The 16,252-nt window shown below is 42.2% G+C and overlaps 1 protein-coding gene across 1 annotated transcript in view; it reads left to right on the top strand. All coding sequences in view use genetic code 11, as the record gives it.

The window, feature by feature from the left end:
- Window positions 1-5,459: 5,459 nt before the first annotated feature.
- The window catches only part of EGR_06024 (Rho GTPase-activating protein), a gene marked incomplete at both ends in the record, with an annotated part of 11,800 nt that continues 1,007 nt past the window's right edge, over window positions 5,460-16,252 (top strand). The window contains 12 exons of the mRNA XM_024495273.1: window positions 5,460-5,720; window positions 6,823-6,964; window positions 7,144-7,195; window positions 9,649-9,725; window positions 11,661-12,513; window positions 13,444-13,547; window positions 13,802-13,886; window positions 13,936-13,989; window positions 14,108-14,229; window positions 15,155-15,253; window positions 15,594-15,685; window positions 15,733-15,891. Coding sequence (XP_024350357.1) covers window positions 5,460-5,720; window positions 6,823-6,964; window positions 7,144-7,195; window positions 9,649-9,725; window positions 11,661-12,513; window positions 13,444-13,547; window positions 13,802-13,886; window positions 13,936-13,989; window positions 14,108-14,229; window positions 15,155-15,253; window positions 15,594-15,685; window positions 15,733-15,891 — 2,100 coding nt within the window. The remainder of the gene's footprint in view (window positions 5,721-6,822; window positions 6,965-7,143; window positions 7,196-9,648; window positions 9,726-11,660; window positions 12,514-13,443; window positions 13,548-13,801; window positions 13,887-13,935; window positions 13,990-14,107; window positions 14,230-15,154; window positions 15,254-15,593; window positions 15,686-15,732; window positions 15,892-16,252) is intronic.

Here is a 16,252-nt window from a genome sequence, read left to right as displayed (position 1 = left end):
AGTTGTGATCTATGAAGCAATCTCCTCTGAAGTTGACCTCGTCCTAAACCATGTCTAAAGTGATTTACTAAATGTTTTAGAAGGTTTTTTCTCTTCATTTTACAATTGTGTGTATTTTGCTCAAAAGCAGGAAAAGCGCTTTGTCGGTAGTAAAATTAACTTGGTCAATGTGTCAAAAAATTCAAATTTTGCTTTCTGCTTACTCTTGTAAAAATCGATTATGGCATTAATTTTGCATGGAATAGCTTAAAATGTCCAGCAAATTGACAGGACAGCACGTTAAAGATCGTAACAATTCAGCTGTGGAGGCTTCCTCCCTCCACTTCCTCCGCAAGCTCAAACAGCACCCACAATCGGAAGTTAATGACTCGCGATGCGTTCGAACTTCGTCCCTTGATAGGGACTCCGAGAACCTCTTTAAGGTTGTCTCGATGGCTTTTCAAAAAGCCGCAGTGTTCCCCTTCTCTGAGGCAGAACTATTGGATAGGTGTCTCCTTCTTCGCATCGATGATACTGGGAGAAAATACCTCATTCGTTTGTTAAAAAACATCTTTCTTTATCCCAAGGACAATCCCACTATTTCTCACTTTCATGATGAGTCCGTCTACCAGCCTACCGAACTTCGAAGCAATGATGAGATTCTCCGATCAAGACGGAAAAGGAAGGAGAAGCTGATGCATCGTTCTATCATCCTTGTTGAGCGCACGCTCCGTCGCAACACCCCGGGTCAGGTTCTCAATGCACTCGGAAAGCTCCATCTCTATGCGGATGTAGAGAGGATGGCAGAATCTCAAGACGCCACAGAGTTGAATGAAATTCGTCGCCTCGCAAGGCCGCATGTGCTACAGAGAGGCATCACTTCCTTCGTGTGTATTTTCTGCCGTCTCGAGTGCCCCTCTATTACCACTCTGCAAGCACATCTCATTTCACAGAAGCATCACTTCCTCAGCCTACCTGCAGTGTGGTCAAAAGCTATCGACAAGGTTCGACAATATGAGATCAAAGGAGCGATCACTACAGGTACTTTGAAAGCAGCCCACCCTGGTGGTACTCAATTTGCTCACATCTTAGCCGCTAGTGGGGAGACGAAGAACAAGGCTGGTGACGAGATAAAACAGGAGGAATGGAAGGAGGATGAGCTGTCGACTCTGGGGGATATATCTCGGAACAGCAATAATGAGGCGGGCGATGCTAGTGACGTGACTACCATGAAGCCTGTTATTGCACACTACACGACTTGCCTTTTCTGTGGGAAAAATGTTGATTCAGCGGAAATTTATGAAGGTCATTCATGCACCAATCAGGTAGGCTGAGGGGATTGCTTGTAAATTGTAAGGCAGCATAAATTTAATCCAACATTTTGGTCTAATTTGATTAACGCATTAATGTAATGCGTACATTTCAAAAATCTCTATCAAAATGATGTGCATAATTGGGTAATTTAGATTGCACATTCAGGACTAGTGTTGAAGGTTTACCACCTATAAAGCACTTACTTTCATTAAAGTTTTCAAGCTATGTAAAAGTGAAGTTTTCCTCCATATTTTGCATTTGTAAAATAGAAGCAAATACCTTTCAGGAATTATCTTTTTCTACATCATGTATAGTCCAGAAAAGACTTGTAAAATCAAATTTTGCCTACTATTTGTGAGAGTTATGGCTGTTTTTAGCCTTAGCTTTCAATTTGATGTACCATGAATGTTCACGTATTTGATAAGCAAAACTGTAGCGAAAACTGTGGTGCCCGATATTTCTCCGAAATTATAGCACTAGGGCAGGAAATAATTAGTTGTTTAACCCTTCGTTTTAATTACGCGGGCATTTGAGACTGCCATTGTAATTCTGCTTGGCGGTGTGCCCTCCAGGTCATGCCAGTAGCCTTTCAGCCCTTCTGTCAGCCGGCATTGTAAGGTACTACGTAGCCCCTCTATTCTTTTGCTCGTTGCCCTCGGCTTTCCCTTTGGTTGGCCTCCTGCCTCGGCCCTCACAACGTAGTCGGTGCAGTAGGAAAAACACCCAGCAGCCAACAGTATCATTTGTCAAATTTGTGCCTAATTAAGATCATGTCTGACTGTAGCGTCAGTGATCCTTCTTAGCAACTTCACTGGATCCAGAGTTTCCTCCTGTTAAAAACTGTATTGAGGAAAGTAGAGTGTGTAGGCTATCACGTATGCCCTTGCTAGTCGTAAGAATACTGACCTACAAGCAGAGCCGTTTGGTGAAGGAGGGTGTTTCAAGTTGTTTCTTGGGGTTAAGATTTGGCGCCTATTCTTCTCTGTCGCTTTGTTTTCACGTCAGTGCTGCTCAGCCATGTCTATCTAGGTTCTATCCAGCAAGTGGTGAGGTGGTGGAGGTATTACGTGTTCACTTCATTCACGTCTTCATGCAGGTACCGTAGACGTCTCCGTAATGAGCATTTTCAGACGGTTCACGATTACGGCTAGTGCCAATTTACTTTCAAAAGCATTCCTGATGATCGCCGAACTGATGTGGCTGCTGAAGGTAGATGTCATTCTAACCCCTTTTGTTATAGGCCGTCACAGATTCTCCCATCCGCAGCATTCAGGATTGGAAATCATAGTAATTTCCCATTAGGATCAAATTCCCTTACCGCTGCCACTAATTCGGTTTTCGAGTCTTTTCTGATGTCAAACGAAGTCATACTGCGGAAAAAAAGGTCCAATGAATTACTGGCATGGCCTGGAGGCCATGTCGGCAAGCTGAGGTGAAATCGCGGAACGTTAAGTGCCCGTGTGACCAACACGAAGAGTTAAATAAACAAACAAGATATTACGAAACTAAATTATCAAAAACCACCAATTTAAGAAATGGGAAAGCATGCTATACAAACAACACAGTGTAGCAACCTTAGACTTCCCTCAAGACTGTTAAAGACAATATTTCGGCAGAATATGTGCATGTGTTCGACATAAAGCTGTGCACGGAGCTACTTTCCCACTTGGTTCATGCTTGGTAGCGGACCTTTACGTCTTGACCACACTCGCATGGGTAGATTTGTGGGTCAGCACGAAATTGCTGCCTGAGTTTTCTTCCTTAAAATATTTTAAGTTACAAGAATCATCATTCCTCCTTCACTTTCCATCTGCAGTTGGAGGAGTTTATAGAAGCCGAAATTAATCAGTACAATGCACAAGGCAGCCCACTTGTTTGTCTGCTCTGCGATTGTCGTCATTTCGAGTCTCCGGAGGCGTTGATGGTTCACACCGTGGGAAGACACTGTGCCGGAGCGAAACCTCAAATATGTCCGCTTTGCGAGGCTAGAATGACTCCCTTAGATGTGGAGAGCTTCAATGTGGATCCCTGTGTCCAACTGCTCGTCCTTGATAGACATCTGCGAGAGGCACATCTGCCACATCTGGAGGTGATTGGCCGGCTTTTTCAGTCATTTGATGAGACGGTTGTCGCCAAAAGTATGCTCAAGATCCCGCCTATGACAGAAACTGTCACGAGGTCATATAGGTGTGTCCGAACCTCAAGTCTTAAGCCTCCAAGCAAAATTTTCCTGCTTTTTTATACATTGACAATTGGACTCCGTTTTTTAAATAATATATGCTATTTAGTCAAGGAGCAGAAGCCAGACTCTTAAGCAATATTTCATGGGCTTGTGTACCACCAGGTGTTGCTTTAAAGCCGGTGAAAGCGCGGGCAGTGGACCCGCCTTCCCTTTTGAGCACTGGCGCCATCGTCCCAAACGCAGTTTCGTTGAAGATCGTGATGACGCCACCACATTTGCCATCAGTCACACGCGAGGACTTGCTCAGCGTCCTCAGCGTGCCAGCGCACGCCGTCGGTGCCTCTTCAACCCACAGAAACTCTATGACATGCTTCGCGATATCTGGCTGCGAAAAAAGGACCGCGCTCACAACACCCTCTTCTCCCTTCTCTTCCGTCCCTACTCTCCCAATACTATGTGGTGCGGCTTCACCGCCTCTAGTATGGCTCAACTCATAGCTCATGTGGTTGGTCATCACGGTGGGAACTACCTTCTGCAGCCACAACTGCGAGAGAACATTAGGCAGGCATTTTCATATCGCAAAGAGCGCAGAAGGCCCTCGTTGGAGGAGTGGAGTTCCTCGCTGCTTAATAGTGGAAGAAAGAGGAGCAGAAGCATCGAGGCGCTAAGGAGTGCTGTGAGGTTGGTAAAGGAGAGGAGCAGTTTAGAGGAGAAGCGGTTGTTGATGACACCGATTGAAAAAATGCTGGACGCCCCAACACTGATTGGTGAGGATCCTGGTGAAAAGCTCTTCAATTTGAACACGGAGGTGGATCAGCAAAAGGTGAATTTTGTGTCCTCGCAAAGTCTGCCTGTGATATAGAGAATTGCTGGCAGAATTGGCACAATTTCTAAGATCATTTTTCCTCATGGTTTAACGGAGGGAAAGTAGCTGATGAACCGTTAGTATTATGCTACATCAATTTTGCACTTGCGTGGTCACTCTTTCAATGAGCCTTCTTCCTAAGAAGCTTTCATCGTGCTTTTGGAATCAAATTTTATACGCAGCACTGGATATTAGATAAAGTATGAAGTATGTGATTTTTTTAATCAGTGTGTCAACTGATGAAACGTTGGGTTCTGTCATTCAGGGTGCTGACTGTTCCATAGAGAGATTGATCTTCATCATTCCAGCTACTTTTATTTGACCCTACTCGAACTTTTACTGCTGCTGTTGAAGCAGGAATTCTAGTTGTTTCATTTAAATTGATATCTTGAGTTGCTGTGCCGTCGTAAAGCCTATAATAGCGACTGGTCGAAGACTTTCTACGAAGACGGAACTCCTTTCCAAAGATAATAATTGTTAAAGGTAAATCGCTTTAATCTTGCTGGGAGGATGCATTGGTATGATGAAATGTGCTCCAGTGTTCTCAGTTTACGTGTTGCATGGGTTATATAACATTTAGTAGAGAAATTTTTATATTTTTAATCGACTTATTTTAAAACAAATGCCATTCTTTTAACTTGCGCTCTTTTATCAGTTGTTTAAGCACACGCTACTGAAATGTAAGTTGATGTGACTCAGAACGTCGGAAGTTTTCAACCACTTCTCCCACTTCTATCATAAAAATGCGGCTATTAATGCCCTTATCTTAGCCCTATGCCGAGTACACATCCCGGTGAAGATTGACTGAACAGATACAATGGAAATTGTGACTTACACGCCTGATCACAATAAGTTAGCAACTCTTACAAATCCAAAAGTCGTAACTCACGTGTTTGGCAGAAATAGCCACCTTGCAGCCTTAGACACGCCTAATTGGCATTAGCTACTGTTTCGCTATTTTCAAGATGGAAAATTGTTTTGGAAAACCTTTTGAACACCCTCTTTAACTTGGGAATGCGAATTCCAAAAAACTCTGTCTGCATCCTTACTTTTTTTAATAATACAATTAGTTTAGCTTTAAAGCTTACCCAGTTTTTTATTTTTACTGCATGATTTGGAATGGGAAGAATGCAGTTGCCTAGACAATTCTTTCAAGAAAAAACTCCTACTTACATTTTGGTCACCAAATTTACCAAATTAGGCGTTTCGAATAGAATTGGTAACCATTTTTCGGCAAATCTAAATGCACTCAGTAATATTAGTAGAGAGATCGCTTTTCTTTTTTGCACTCAGCATTCAAGTTCCATTTTGAATAATCGACTGCCAAAGTTTCGTATTTTACTAATTCTTATGAGTAGCGTGAATTATGATTTGCTTATTGTAGTGTGCAATTCCTTCTAATAATTCTGCTCTAATAAGTGACACACAACCAGAAATCCAAAATCAGCATGATTTATACTTAAATATTTAACGATATTCGCATCATTATTTGCAAATGGCTTAATCAAGCCGATGAACGGGGGCCCCGACCCCAACCACTCTTGGTCGGCCTTTCCCCTCAGCTAACACAAAGTAATTGGTGCTATGGAAATAACATCCAGGGGTCACCTGCGTCAATCGTCCAATTTGCATGTAGCTGGTTTGATATTTCACCGCAATATCACTGATAGGGAGTTTTGTCCTGTCCGGTAACTGTATTGGGGAGAGGGAATGTGCGGGCCATTACGTAATCCCGTCGCTATTAGTAAGAACTCTGGTCGAAATCAGTCATTTAATAAAGAACGGAAAGTAAAGTGCTTTTTTGCAGATACAGTTTAGCATTTGTTCATTCGTGTCAATTTTTTCCTACGTCAGTGTTGCCCAGCCAAATCTGGGACCTATCAACCCAGTAAATGTGACGAAGGCATTGTGTGTTTACGTAATTGACATCTTCATGCAAGTAATGTAGACAGCTTCGTAACAAACCTTTTCTTGTAGTCCACGGCCTGTGTTGCTCCACTTGTAAGTGGCAATCCTGCAAAATGCGGTACTGAGGTAGTTGCCGATGGTGGAAGTCAAATTTCAACCCTTTCTTTAGAAGTCGTCATAGATTCGCACATACGCAGTATATAATCTTCTTCCGTTATGCTTTGCATTTAGTAACAGAAACGGTGGTATTTATACTTTAGGACCGGGCTCGCTTTCCACTGCCGTCAATATAGCACCCCAAGACTTGCCTGAAGATGAAGGAAGGTATAGTAATAGGGCAGAATATGCATTCCCGACATAGAGATGGGGTAGGGCTACTGACATGGCACAGTGATCATATCGTCCAATGGAAGCACAGTCGCGGGGCCTCAAGCGCTGTTGGTTCCAAAACGATGTGTTAAACAAGTTTATTACTACAGCCATGTGCTATAAGCCTTGCTGTACTATTTTTTGGGCAAAAATTTAACGGCAACCTTACAAAAAGAGGAAGAAACCTTATATCCTCCCTTTTTAGTCAACGTCACATAAAATCTTGCTGGAGAAAATGAAACTTACCTTCGAGGCGCTGGATCCACTTGAGTTGTGCTGTCGCGTCAACAAACAATGCCCTGACGCAGATGACGACAACCATGGTAACAAATACTTGGGAGAGAAAGGTGAAGGCTCGGAGAAGTCAAAGGAACATTCGCTATCAATTTCAACTATTCTTAATTCGCAACATGGCGCACCCCTGAACAGTCGGGCGCTATACGATACTACGGAATCATTTTCGCAAAGAGGAAGTCTTGGTCGCAGGGTAAGATGCTGTTGAAGCTAATAGTATGCTTTTTTTAAGTGCAGTATTTTTGTGCTATAGCATTTCAAAACCGCAAAATTGCTTTAAATTGGTAACAAAATAAAGAATTACCTTATTTTTGAGCAGTTGACATAGGCAATGGGTTAGCTACCGATACCACTTTCCTGTCCAACAAAAATAGTATAATAACATGGAATTATTTGGAGCCTTGCACTTTTCAAGGCCATGTTAAGGCATACCAGATGTCTGGGCAGCTTGAGACGTGGTCGAGAAGCCATGTCACCAAGTCAGCAGGAAAGAGTTTGTCTATTTCTCCTGTATTAACATCAAGAAAATATTTCTTCACGGTAATTTAAAACCGATTGGAAGTACAAATGGATTAGTGATGTAGAAGTGTAAGTTATCAGCAATGAATTCCACACTCGGCTATTCCACGAGATACCTTCCTTGTAAATAATCATCATTCTGTCTCCGTCCATGTCCTTCAGTTGCAAGCTACGCCGGTTCCACTCCCTCGCAAACTCCTCCTCCACTCAATGCGAAGCCAACAGAGAGCCACCAAAGCCGAATCGCGCAGATGGTCTAGGAGTTTTAGCCGATATTTGAAGGACACCTTTCAGCGTGATACCAAAGAAGTAATCTTCTGTCATCTCTGCCTTGAGGGCCCAATGGAATCTGATTTAATGTTAAATGAACACATCAGGGAGCTCCACATGAGCGCCTACGCTGATCGTCTCCATCGTGTCAAAAAGCGAGGATCCTTCGCGTTAGCTGTGGACCCGATGCGAACCTGCTTCCAGTGCTATCGGGTTGTGGAGTCTTTCATTGCGCTTCAGGTGTGTTTTTATTAAAACCTCTATTTAAATGCACATCTACCAAATGTTGATCGCATTCGGTCCCTGAGCCCCTAAAAACAGCTTTGCTATGAGTGCATTATAGGCAGGAGCAGTTACGCTGTGCTACTCTGTTGGGAATGGAATCGTGGGATCGTGGAAAGGCTAGCGTAGCCTCATTTTGCACAACTCTCACAAAGAGAATGACGATTTTAAGGCTGTACGCTGCATCTGTTTATGCTGAACAAAGTTGTAATTTTATGCAATTATACTCCTGAAACTTGACCAAAGTGACTTTATTAAGGCCTCCATTGGCTTTGATGAGGTCGATTCAACTACTGCATGCATCACTACCCATATTTGTAATAACACTGTCAAAATTAATCTACTCAGCACAACCGAAAGTAACAAGACTTTTTCCCTTCTTCATAAGGTGCACATCGTCTGCGCCCATGGTTCGCTATATCCACTGGTCTGCGGTCTTTGCCACAGTCCCTTCACCCTTCAGGGACTAGGGGATCCCCGCTGTAGAGCGGGGGCACTGGAAATAATGCGTGAAGCCACAGAAAAGGTGGATCCAGAAATCCGCGACTGCCTCGTCGCCAACAGTTACCTTACTGACATCGATATCTGCAGTAGTTTGCCAGAAGTCCACGCAGATACCAAGGTCTCCACATTCTTCCAAAGTGTCCATGCTGGACTGACACGCGCCATTGCAATCGAGGAGATGAGAGAGGTGCGCTCTGCAGTTCTAGCGGGCCATGCGGCTATGCAAATTCCGGCAGCATTCCTCCTCGAAGCCATGCAGGCTCATGAACGTCTACATGTTCAGCAGATTCGACAAGAGCATTTTAAAATGCCGGCCTTCTCTGGAGTGCCAGAGTGTGGCGTCAAGAAGCAGAAGATCTCTGCGATGCTCCATGACTTCTCCAAGAAGTATGGAGAAATTGTGAATGAGAGGATACATAATGAATGCGTGATGTTGAATAAGCTTCTGCACGCGGAAATTGATAGGCCACTTGCGGTGAGAAGTTGGACTGCGTTCTCTTTCTGTTCCTTGACTCCAAGCTTGCGTATTCACTAAATTTAGTAATTAGGGATTATCCATATAACAGGAAATACGTAGACTCCCTCTTTATTCCTATATTTTAAATCCATGCCTCTGAGACTCTTGACACACTAACATCCTATTGAAATGTGTCACTTAGGCTTCTTTAATGATTTGTGAATTATTAAGGATACACATTAGGGAAAATCATAACAGTAGGTCTTTGAATAATAAATGGATTAAATTATTTTTTGGAAAATATATCGTAGGACCATCCGAACAGCCACTGGGGCGTACAACATGGCTCAAAATTGCACCCAATCGAGAAGACTCCGCAGGCCAGCGTTTTGACGCCGGAGCTGTTGGCCTATTTTAAAGAACTCTCAGCAAAGACTGCCATCGAAGAAGACGATTAGCTTTTCTAATTCCGATTTTCTAACAAATCCTGATTGATTATTTATGAACATTAACTACTGCATTCTTAATAAATAAATCTAAATTGGCAAAGATGCATTGTAAACTGGAAAGAAATACCACTCGGCCGTTTGCTGCTGTTAATTCGGGAGTTTTCTGAAATAACCGGGTAATTAATGGTGATTGAGCAGTCCTCCCAACAAATTGGCGAAAAGTTACGCCTTTTGTAAACTTAATTTCGCATCACAGCCAAATGCTAATACGTCAACCTGTATTGCAACGTCCTCAGGTAGTGTTTTCTAACATGTCGAAGTTTGAGGAAATTGGTAAGTTGAGCACTCCATCTTGCAGTTTGTAATACGAAAATCACTCCCCTTAAAGAATAATAGTAAATGTAGCCAAGTTCCAAGACTAGATTTTAGAAATGGGTGCAGTAGCATTATGACAATTAAATACATTCATGCCTGAATCTCAGACGAGATCAAATACTGACTCACACAGTGTAGAGGATTCTTTTCCAGGCTCGAAACGGTCAAGGAATTTCTTTACAAAATTTCCACATCCTTTCTGCTAGTAAATAAATTTGTGTTTCAGCAGGTTTGTAAAAGTTGTAAATGCTATTTAACTTTACATGCTCATTGCAGCGTCCCGACACTTCCTTGAAGACGAAAGAAGACAACGCTCAGTCATAATATATATGATCATATATTCGAAAGCCAGGAGGTTATATGGCCATTAGCATAGCCCAGAGTCCAGTCCATTCTATGTGGCACAATGGCCAAGACAAAGTGGCCCTTTATACTAAAACAAACCGATAAATAAAACCTCGTATTCCGCTCATCATCCTCCACAGTTGATGCTTTCGGTTAATGGCATTGCCTTTAGATGAAGCTTATGGGCTTTCAGGTTTACTTAATGTCAGTGACAAACTTTTTCTAGTATTATGTAACACATTGGGTGCTTAGCTCCCGGTTTTTGTGAAAAGCCCCTTTTGACTTGGTCATTGCACCACTTCGGATGGGCTAGGCTTAGGGCCATGCCAGTAGCCCAAATACCTTCTGTATGTTAAATATAGATATTCTGCCTGAGTATCATGTCTTCCTTCGTCTTCAGGGAGGTCTCGAGGCGCCACACTGGTGGCAGCGGAAAGCGAACCCTATCCCAAAGGACATCTATCCTGATTTCTACTGCTGAATGGCAACTTTTAGTGGGATGTAAGAAGTACACGTGCTACGGATGGGCGGATTGGTGATGATTCCAAACAAAAGGGCTAAAATTGACGTTTACCCTCGGCAACTACCCCATTCCCGTGTTCTACATGAATGCTCTTAATAACTAAAACACTGCTTTTCATCAGCTATTTGGAATACTTTTATTGCAGAGTTTGCCTACCGTACCTGCATAAATTTGTCGATAAACTGATCTTGCGATACCTCTTTCACTTCTCTGCTAGATGGAGCGGGCCTGGGTGGATGACTGGGCAAGGAGGAACAGATGCAAAACATTTCACCCACGAATCTGTGTTAAATTCCGTCCTTCCATGCAGAAGTCTGCTTTTAGGCCAGTGGAGAGGAGCTATGTAATACGTTGGTTGTATAACTCTCGCTTTGATGAGGAGGCACTTTTGATATGGTCATTGCACCATATCGGGTGGGCTGGCCTTCGATCCATGTCCGTAGCCCATTAATGTTCTATACGTCAATATGTATATCTCACCCAATTATTATATCTTTTTTGGTCCTCAAGGAAGGCTCAAGGTGCTATAGTTAATAAGTCCAACTTCAGCTTTAGGGGGGAACTTGAGAAGCTGTAAAACAAAAGTGTTTCAAAGTTTTTGGGAGAGGGCTCGTCAGAAAAGCTATTCAATTCAGAACTGGCGTACCTGATTCTACTGTGATATGGAAAGTTGCAGGCAAGAAGTAAAAGCTTAAAAAAATTGCTTTCTATAATACAAAAAATATGCTTAAACCCGATTTCTCAAAATGTCGAAGGGTGCTTTTAATAATAAAAGTGTGATTAAAAGTTGGATTGGAAAATTTTTACAAAAACTTATCTACCTTATTTTAGGCAGAAAGCGTTAAAAGATGTTTTATTTAAATATTGGGTATTAAAGGTGGCATGTGTTCGTTCGCACGGTGTGGTAAGAAAATATAATTTGTAGGTCATTTAAAGACCAATCATAACCAAATATCCCATCGGCTGTAAGGCGCGCCATTCGTATAGGAATTGTGGCCTGCGCGTTTTCACGAATTTTATAATAGCACAGTCATTTGTATTGCAAATGCACGAAGCATCCGCCGGATTACCTATCACCATCAACGTATCTACCATTGGATATTGTAGTCCAAAATATTCGCCTCAGTATCGTGTTGGAAAGTCATGTTTAATTAATCGATTTATGAGCCGTTCTCAATACACAGAGGATCATCTCTCTGTTATAAGCAATTCAGACTATTATGGGAGCATCATAGCTGGGGATCAATGGATTTATTGGGGTTCCAGGATAATACAACATGAATCAAAAAGGTATCGCCTGAGAATAATCGAGCAATGCGATTTTATTGATGACCACTTATTTACTCCATTCGGAACTGAACCCTATATAGATAGGTGTTTCTCAAACATGATTCACGTCGAGTCACCAAAAACAGCCTATATTTGCAAAGATCAAGTTGGGAACGAGTGGAATTATTCGCGAGAAATCCTTGAACCGTGTGATTTTGTCGTCGATGCTTTTATTATTGTGCTGGATATTACTCTCACAGGTGAAGCTGCACTTTCCCAACAAAGCTTTTTAAAAAGAGCTATAATGGAGATGCGGAAACGAAAAATTCCATTTGTATTTGCATCATCCAAACATGATTGTGCTGCCTCTCCCGAGAATAAGGCGTTTATTAAATGTCTGCTGCACAAGGGATCAAAGGTACTAAAGAAGATTCGCTACTGTAGGGTAGAAACATCGGCCAAGCTTGATGTCAACGTCCAGCAAGCATTTTTATCTGCTGCTCTCTTGTGCTCCTCATCATCAAGCGAAATAAATTGCAAATACTTCCCTTACTCACCACCACCTGGTATCTGCACTCAATCCTTTATGAACTCTGGTGCTCACTTTCAGTAAGACATTTTATCATCATAATTGGGACTTGAGTAAGCAATTTTTGTCAAATATTTTTTTTTGGCCTAGCCATTCCAAGCGTACTGGCACCCTGGTTTCTATTTACGCGGACGCCAACTCCAGTCCACCCGATCGGAACAGTTTCCGACCAATTCCGCGTCTTGTCAATCGATTTAGTTTAACGGAGAATATGACCTATGCCCTACCCATAGAAGGAAAGAATCTACCTTCAAACTTAACATGTTGCCAAATACCCATCGCCATTTCCTCGGACTCCTCTGTAAGTTTATCCTTGACACAACCTTTTTCTAACAAAATCGTGTAATTAGTATCACGGAAATTTCTCATTCTAGAGGCAAACCTCTCTACGCCAAAAAAACCCGCGTCTTCTAGAAACTCTGCCATCAAATGGCGCTTGCACCTCACACATATGCTGTCGAACAATCAATTCTAACACAAAGTTGCCGCTGCTGCAACTGCCAACGCCATCACAATCTCGAATGACACATATCGTCCACCAGCCGCACACCTCAGCCATTCCACTGGCTCCTACTACAACTGTAGAGGCATTTGAATCACTTCGAGGGAACACACAGCCCGAGAGTTCTTCAACTTTACCCTCAAAGCCTCTTCTAATGCTTTTTCTCAGTGGACCTGGAGCTACAAAATTGAAGGAAGTTTTGCAGAGACAATGCTACCGCGATAGATTCCATTTGGCGGTGAGTCTTCCCCTTTACATTGAGGTGTCAGCGTGCATAATTTGAATAGAAAAAGATCACGGGTTTTATAATGCATTACCTTGCATTTACCTTAGTGAGAAACCTAAGCCAGGCTAGGAAGGGTTCTTTTCGGAATGGATAAACACCTCTCTATACTTGGCATAGTCCTACTGACCCACTGAGTAACTTTTTTGCCTGTCCATTTGTCAGCATACAAGTTCGCTTTTTCTTTTCAAATAACTTGAGCTATGGCTCAGCAGTGCCCGACATGACGGCAGTAAAACGAGCAGTCGTATGCATTTGTGTGTGTGTATGTGTGTATCTGTATGGGGTAGAGCTGGAGTGTGAGAGAGCGAGGGGGCAGATAAAGGGCATGTCGCATGCCGAAATCACATTTGGCAAGCTAGAGCATGCCAAATGTATGACGCGGGAGTGAGTTGACCTTAGACGCTTTTGTTAGCTCCAATCCGTGTACAGTTTAGCATATTCTTTCAGTCAAGATTCCTTGCGCAACCTGTACTCCCACATTGCTTCCGTAGCGCGATACACCTGTTGATTTGTTATTTAGACTTCACTTATAAATCTGAAGCATATTTTCCAGCTATTGTTTTTTATTACTTAATTTGTGACCCCATCAAAGCGCCCAGAAAAAAGTAATTACAAACCCACTAAAATACCTATTGTTATGTGATTTGCTGACAGAAAACTTCCAGTCTCTGTGAAAAGCGGAAATATAAATATGTGCGTCACATTTTGGTAATTGAATGTCATACACTACACGTTCACACCTCCGAACATTTCCAAAAACCGCTGTTTTCGGTAAAAAAATTGTCCAAAAAATGTTGGAAACCGCGCTTTTAAATAGTTCATAAAGCTCTTTTGAGAATCACTTTATCTTCACACGTCTAGAATGTGTCGGAGTAAAAAGACAATCCCATGAGTTGTTTTGTTTTATCGGCGATAAAGGGATTATGAGTGGAAATATGGCCATTTGTGGTAATAGGAAACTATGTTCTTGGTAATATAAAAGGAATACAGGTTATTAAGACATACCAAGTTGCTCATAGCATGAAAAATAGTCTGATTAGCAAGGACAGCGAAATTCCTTTCTTTTCAGGGATGCCTTATGCAACCATTTCACAAGTTCTATTTATGTACTCTTTCTCCTCTAGAATGGACGGTGCTTTCGGGTATGGATTTTTGACGCGGTAGATCCCCACACAGTTCAGATAAGCCCCTCCAAATGGCAGCCACATCACGCCCTCCATCCCTCACCTTCTGCGCCTTCAGCATTCACCAATCTAACGCAGAATAACTTTTCGAACGTTATCAACAATTCTGGTGACAGTAATCCCTCCTCTGAGTCCACCGCTGACGGGGGAAGTCGACAACGTCAACTCAAATTGAGTCTTTGGGCCATGGATATGGCGAACGTGGAGGTCTCACGGTCTGAGAAATGCCCTCCAAAGAACGTCGATGCCGTAATTTTTCGAGCAGCTGCCGACGATCCACCCGTGGATGAGTACTACGATGAAGTAGGAGGCGATTTCAAGGTGGAATTAAGCCGAGCCTTCGATTTAGCCAGACTGTGAGTATGCTACATTGCTTAGCCCATGCAACAGCGAATGTTCGACGATGCAAGATTTTTTTCCGTTTTTTTGAATACTCTTTGGCATGAGGCTGTGCCAATCACAAAAACGTACTCACGAACGCATAAATAGAGTCCTCTTCCAGTTTCATTGTCGTCAGGCCTTTTTGGGAAATTTCCTTCTTCGCATTCTTACTTCCTCCTCCTTTCATCGGTTTTTGGATCATTCAGCTTCTGGGGGAAGTATGAATCCCTAACTCAAGTAAATAGGTCAAATTTCCCCATTCCATGGTATCATCAATCAATACAAGTATAATTTTGTTTTTCCTTTAGGTGTTTTACTAGAATTAAAACACTTCTCTAGTCAAATTCCACACATTATGAACCATAATTTGTGTGTTTTACCAGTAATTTTTGATGTTAGTCACATGAGTTAGTTGTAAATTGGAGATACTACAAAGCCACGCAATTTGTGCCCTGGCTAGGTACATGGTTCGACGTTCACACTTCGTGCTACAGTGATGAAATCATCATTATTTTTTGACATTGGGTCAGGGTGAGTTTCTGTCATCACTCAAGTTAGTTTACCACCGCAAATAAACAATGTCACCTGCTCTATACCTTCTTGTAAAAGCCTACAGTAAATGAACATCTCCTTTTTTGATTCTGGCTTCGATAATTGCACACTATCAGTAGTAAAATTCCCTTTAAATGGTGAGGTTTAGGTCCGTCAAGTTAACGCTATGCGCAAAATCTTTTACAAAGCATACAGATAGAGGTACATGCATGGTTTGTGGATATCTTTCACCATTTATGGATTGTTTTTCAACTCCATGTGGGACGTCGGAAATAATTTTGAACAAGGTATTCTGCAGTCTCAACAGTATATCAGATTGATTCTCTGCAAATAGGTGTGGTTAGCTTCTGATTTTCTAAACGTCTCTACCTTACAGTTTGTCTCCAAAGTTATGCATTACCTTAACAATTTGAACCATGGCGGTACTAAAAAGAAGTTAGTTTCAATGTTTCTTAAAATGAATCTCCCTGCTTTTTCTCAACCCCTGAATACGGTAGGTGATTATACTTTAGCTTCCGAGTCTTTCCTGAAGACGAAAGTAGTTGTTAATGCTAGTGCAGTAAATGTAGTGACGACATACAGAAGGAATGGGGCAAATGCAATCGCGAAGCTTAAAGTGCCCTAGAAGAGTTAAACAAAGGATCAAAATATTACATAGCCCCCCTTCTGCTTTGAGGGTCGGCTATCACAAGGTAGTCGGCGCTGTAGGAAAACACCCACCATTCACCCGTGCCTCTGCCACTTCTTTTCCAATTGAGTTCGCTTTTGAAAATGCCTCAAATGAATGATAAGTCATCAACATCTTCCGGAAAGTGATTTGATTAGGATTTGACACTACGAAGTAGCATTATCTT

Source organism: Echinococcus granulosus, assembly GCF_000524195.1.
Source record: "Echinococcus granulosus chromosome Unknown EG_S00049, whole genome shotgun sequence".
NCBI lineage: Eukaryota > Metazoa > Platyhelminthes > Cestoda > Cyclophyllidea > Taeniidae > Echinococcus > Echinococcus granulosus.
The sequence above is the reverse complement of the archived record's forward strand: the minus strand, read 5'-3'. Positions and strand labels throughout refer to the sequence as shown.